General features: G+C 48.8%; 1 protein-coding gene across 7 annotated transcripts in view; it reads left to right on the plus strand.

The window, feature by feature from the left end:
• LOC119130734 (cytoplasmic dynein 1 intermediate chain 1) overlaps positions 1–5528 on the plus strand; it is a 22422-nt gene extending 16894 nt beyond the window's left edge. For all 7 annotated transcript variants that reach the window (XM_037264643.1, XM_037264642.1, XM_037264641.1 and 4 more), the window contains 7 exons: positions 420–566; positions 1085–1198; positions 1276–1409; positions 1481–1625; positions 2388–2528; positions 4132–4257; positions 4930–5528. In XM_037264643.1, the coding sequence (XP_037120538.1) occupies positions 420–566; positions 1085–1198; positions 1276–1409; positions 1481–1625; positions 2388–2528; positions 4132–4257; positions 4930–5040 (918 nt within the window). In that variant the 3' untranslated portion in view covers positions 5041–5528. The remainder of the gene's footprint in view (positions 1–419; positions 567–1084; positions 1199–1275; positions 1410–1480; positions 1626–2387; positions 2529–4131; positions 4258–4929) is intronic.
• Positions 5529–6000: the final 472 nt, after the last annotated feature.

Genomic DNA, 6000 nt, shown 5'->3' on the forward strand with positions numbered 1-6000 from the left:
TGAAGAGGAACCCAAACGCAATACACACAGCATCGGGAGGAGTGTGCGTGTGTGTTTGGAGTGGGGGCTTGTCATGATGGAGGCTACAGTGAGCGCTCCAGTGGCTGCTGGCGTTTTGATGCTGTAATGTGAAACGGCTGAGGGGGAAAGACGACTACAATTCCCCCCTTTGTCCGGTCCGCGCCCCAGCGTCACCCCTTCTCTCCTCTCCTCGGCGTAGCCCTCGCCACCGCCAAACTCATCATCTCCCTCGCCGTCGTGTCTCGTCACGTCTGCGCCACCCAGCGCGGAGACTTCATCGCTCAATATTAGAACGGACCAAAATTACATTTTGAAAATAAGAGGAATATAACATCCTCACACCGCAATGGCATGCTGTTATCTAATTCTCACACTCCACTCCGCCTGTCTATTTACAGTCTCCAGTGGTGTCGGTAGGTTTCGCCAGGTTTCATCCCAACCTGGTGGTGGGGGGCACCTACTCGGGTCAGATCGTCCTGTGGGACAATCGCAGTCACAGACGGACACCGGTGCAGAGGACTCCCCTGTCGGCTGCTGCGCACACCGTGAGACTTATTATTATTGGTTCCTTCCAACTCAAGTACCCCAGACAATTTCATGACTTAAGTGACAGTTCAGACACTCCACTCCATCGGCTGAGCCTCATCAAACGTCGTCGCACTGCACACTGGCTACATGGTAACGACAGGCGTCATATAGAAGCACAGCTACACGCGCACTCGTTGGCTTAAAGTGGAATAATGAGGCCTTCGCCCATGTCCTCTACACTCAGTGAGAGCGGGCAGCTTAGCATGGTGCTGATTGCTGAAAGGATTCTTTGTGTGGCCCAGGACACAAATCAATTACTGACCAGTAATGACATTATGGTTTCACACACTCCTGTGGATTTGCACAGCAGCACATGTAACCAGATGTAGAGTCCATTTAAAGAAAACTCTGCAGCAAACAAGTGAGCCTTGCGAGAACTGAATGACATCACGACTATAAGAGTTTAAGGTACATACTGTCGTTGATTTATAAAAAACTGAATTGACGTCTGTCCCCTCCCATCTCTCGTCTGTAGCACCCCGTGTACTGCGTCAACGTGGTTGGCACCCAGAATGCCAACAACCTGATCACCGTGTCTACAGACGGAAGGATGTGCTCCTGGAGTCTGGACATGCTTTCTCAGCCTCAGGTTCACAACACGGATTCCCATCGTATCAAATACCCTCAGCCGGATACGTGCAGGAAATACTCTATGTGTGCTTGTAGGAAAGCATGGAACTGGTGTATAATAAATCCAAAGCGGTGGCAGTGACCAGCATGGCCTTCCCGACGGGAGACGTCAACAACTACGTGGTGGGGAGTGAGGAGGGCACTGTGTACACTGCGTCCAGACACGGCAGGTTAGCGCACACTCCATAATTAGCGATAATATTATTTTACATCACAAGAGCGTGTTTTTTCTTTCTTTTAGCAAGGCAGGGATCTGTGAGATGTTCGAGGGCCACCAGGGGCCCGTGACAGGGATCAGTTGTCACAACGCCGTGGGCACTGTGGACTTTTCCCATCTTTTCATCACGTCCTCCTTTGACTGGACGGTCAAACTTTGGAGCACCAAGGTGAGCGTTTTGTGCGTTTGCTGTCGTAGTGGCAGCCTTTTTGGTGGTCTTACATCATGTTGTCGAATTCTCACAAGACAAAGACCAGCGCACAAAGTGGACTGGTTCTCGGGTTTTGGGGCAATTCTCTTTCCTTTAAGGGGCACCCCAGTGAACCGCACCAGCACAAGTGACAGAAGACATGTATCGACAAAATCCACAAAACTGCTGACTATTTTTGCAAGCTCACCTGAGATTTATGGAATGTGCAAAGCTGTTCATATTTTCTGGAAATGATGGATGCAATCTTTGGGGCCGGAGAGAAAAAGTGGGAGGGATGTGCTAGTTCAGAAGTTTGCCGGTAGCATAGCTTCAAAACTACAGACGTGAACTTTGCATAGCAATTTCTAATACTTTGCTTTTATTTACAACCGCTTGGGTCGAGTCAGCGTCTGTTTCATGGGCCGCCTTTGCATTGTGCTGCAGACAGCTGTTGTGCTGAGGTTCCAGTACACCTTGTGGAGGGGCCCACCCTTTCATCTCTCCCAGCGGTTTTATGGTGCTGTGTGAATGTGCGAGGCTTTTTAATTAGCCTGCGCACCCAGACAGGCCCCAAGGCTGAGGCAGCGCCACTCTGTCTGAAGCTCGCTCACTCCCTCTCTCTCGTTTTTTTTTTTTTGTCTCTCTCCGGCCGGCTAGTCAACGCTCTAACCCTGAACGCTCACTTTTTTTTCTCTCTACAGCTGTTTGGCACCATCGTAAACATCGTCTGATCTCTTTCAGCAAAACAAGCCTCTGTACTCTTTTGAGGACAATGCCGACTACGTCTATGATGTCATGTGGTCGCCCGTGCACCCGGCAATCTTCGCCTCCGTGGACGGCATGGGCCGCCTCGACCTATGGAACCTCAACAACGACACGGAGGTGTGTGTCTTTACCGTGATGGATGACTGACTGAAGGTCGTCGCGGGTGTGTTTTCGCCCTGTTGACGTGTGTCCCGGGGGCCCGTTGCTACGCCTCGTCCTGAACCGCACAACCAAACACGCGGGGCGCTCCCCACCCTCGTGGCCCCGTGGGCGTTTCCCACAGCTCTCGCTTTAAATCACGCCGGGTGACATCCACTCGTCCCGGCTCCCTCCCAACATTCCAACGAACCTCTGCGCCATACGCATGCGACTTCAGCACCCCCGCCGCCCTCTTCCATCAATCTTCCATCCTCAAACTATGGCTATCAAAGTACAACAACAGTTCAGTAGTTAAGTAGCAGACAGGTGATGTGTCACCATGTTGTGTATGATTTATGATTAATTAGCAAAAAGAGAATAGCTCAAACTGGCACGGAAATGATTCCATGTTCTCTAGTCCAGACATGATGCAAGCGCCTCGAGGGAATCATTTTGTAACTTTCTCTAAATCTATTCACGAATAACACAAAAAAAAGAAATCACAGATTTCTAATGGCCCGGCGAGAGTGTTATTTGAGCTTACGTAATGCTAATACTTCATCTAGAAAGCAGAGATGAAGATGTGCTTCGGCTCTTTGGTGAATAATCCAATAGGAACAAAATTGCACCCATTTCAACTTCGAAAGAAAAAACACCCTTTGTCATAGCGGTGTGGATTACTCCGCTAGAAGCAGAGATAAAAAGAGTCTCCCTGTCTCTTGGTTACCATAGAAACAACACCCACAGTATCCTCAACAACTTTCTCTCTTGGGAAATATGACAAACAGGCCCCTACGTGTACTACTCCAAAACGAAAAAGGTGTCTCGCATGTTCCGTCGCTTATCGATTTGAACTGGGCACGCGCGATGATGTCATCACAATCGCCGGGTTTTCATCCGCAGACGGACGACGGCGTTCCCATGGTTCCCTCAACGGGGGCCTTTCTTCGACAAAGGAAGAGTTCATTATCGACGGCCTAACTGGCCTAACAATGTGCTTTATGAGAAACATTTGCTCACACACACAAACGGATGTACAGAAGTCACACACACACACACACACACACACACAGAGCGTCTAATAGCAACAGACTCCCATTGTTAGCATCATATTAAAAACACACAGTCGTAATAACATTAACAGAGAAGTGCGGAGCGCCTGGTTCTCATTTCCAGCAGATATTCACGCACTCTCTCACGCACATATATACAGTCAATGGAGAGCGCTCTGTTCCGATCCGGTTGGGCGGAGCCGTGGACTCGAGCGGGCTAATGGCAGCCAGTCTGCGGTTAGCGCCGCGTTGAAATACTCGCCAGCAGAAGCGGCAGCGGCATCTTTGTGTGTGAAGAGCCACGGTGCCAAGGCCTCTGTCGCCACTGGTGACAAGTGTCAGACTTGCCGGCCGCATGTCAGGAACACTTAATATGAAAAAGCCTTCAGATGTATTCCTGGCATTTGAAAGACGCCATCCGAGTGCTCTTTCCAAAAGGAACGCACGAGCGTAATTCGCAACGACATGACATGCGAGCTAATGGTGTCATCTCGCGTCAAGTTGACGGACGCAAAACGTTTGTTTGCTAGGTACCAACGGCCAGTGTGACAATCGAAGGTGCGTCGGCCCTCAACAGAGTGCGCTGGTCATCTGGAGGGAAGGAAGTGGCCGTGGGCGACTCGGAGGGACGAGTTTGGGTCTACGATACTGGAGAGGTAGACTGAACACACCCCCTTATGAAACCTTTTTGTTCCCGAGTGCAGATTTGACGTCCCAATACTTTTGTCTGCATACGTTTTCGCGGTGAAATGCAAGTTGCTCTATGTGAAATGACATATTAGGATGCCAACATATGGTGAGAGACAAAGTGGTAAATTGCATATAAGTGGCTTCATGAAGCGTTTCCTGTCCACACTGGACTTTTGTGATGTTTCATGTATGGTGACAGACAAGCACAATGAACTAAAAATATCAAGTACTTTATGTTACAGTAAAAACCTCCGCAAACACCGCAACGGATCATTTTCAGTCTGCTAGCCCTGCGCGTTTACCCAAATGTCAGAACTGTTATGAGCGCGTGTGTTTGATCCCCCTTCGCTTTCCTTTTCTTCACGTCCTTGTAAAAAAAAAACTCTGCATGACTTGGCCATTGCCACAAAGCGGGCAAGCACCCCGCCTGCAATGTTAGCAGGCGGCCATTTTCAGCTCAAGGCAGTGCTGGCAGGTTAGCTCGACTAATTTTAGCACGGCTAACTTTAGCGTGCATTGGAAATAAATATTGGCGAGCCTGATTACGAATGTGTCCAATTCGATAATGCTGAATTGTGACTTAGCTGGGCATTTGATCGTACGGTATGTAATTAATTCCACATGACATTTCCCCGCAGCTGTCGGTAGCCCACAGTGACGACTGGACACGCTTCGCACGTACGCTGATGGAGATCCGTGCTAACCGTGCGGACGGCGAAGACGAGGGACCTACGGAGCTGGCTTCATAGAGCGAGCGCGACTACAAACCAAAGTGGAGCATCGGTGTGCTTGTCTGCAGCATGTGCTTCTTACTCATGTTTGTGTTGGTTCCCGGCCTTCGTGTACATTAGCCTGTGCTCGTCTTGTATATTCTGATTGTGCTCCCCCGTACATTCAGGTGGAACATGGGGTTAGGTTCTGTGCGGTGACCAATTTCTGAAAGTGGCTCTCCTCTAAGCCTTACGACGTGTGTTCTCAAAACGCTTTGCACTAGTGTAAAAAAAAAAAAAAATCTCAAGCAGAGTCTTTAGACTCGTTGACTGTTTACAAATGTCATGTTCACTTCACATTGCACTTCTTGCATGCGGCATTCCATGCGTTGTGTGGGTGTCACATATGGATAATCTATCATGAACTACGGAAAAGCTTTTGTGTTTTCATTTCCTCAACCGAAATATTTGTACACTGAAAACTACTGGAATAAACGCACAAGTTGACATTTCATTCACAGGGGAAAAAAAACAATCTGTGTCTACTTTGTATACACGTGTGCACGTTTTGTGTACTCACATTTAAATATGGTCCAGTCACTGCTCCTCAAAATAGATCCAAACTTTTTTCACCACAGCACAATCAAATGTTTTTTATTGGTCGCTTCCCTGATGAAAACTGATTATTGTTGATCTGTATCAGTAAAGAATCCAGTTCCCTGCATGTAATGTAAAATATACCTTTGCTTTTCCCATGCAGTCCTCTGAAAGTGTTCTGGCCCCCGGCCCGAGGGCTGGACTGCAGCAGCCAGGGTCACCGCCGCGCCTGCTGGCATCCCTGTGGAGACGCAATCAAGAGTGTACTCAATACACTCAGCCATGTTTCTAAAAGGATCACTTCTTTCAAACTGGGACTTGGCATCGGCGAGCAAAATGAAATCTCAAATGTAATCGTAACCGCATCGAGTTAAGGGCCAAATGATTCTTTCCTCCCCCCTT

Source organism: Syngnathus acus, chromosome 11 (genome assembly GCF_901709675.1).
Source record: "Syngnathus acus chromosome 11, fSynAcu1.2, whole genome shotgun sequence".
NCBI classification, from domain to species: domain Eukaryota; kingdom Metazoa; phylum Chordata; class Actinopteri; order Syngnathiformes; family Syngnathidae; genus Syngnathus; species Syngnathus acus.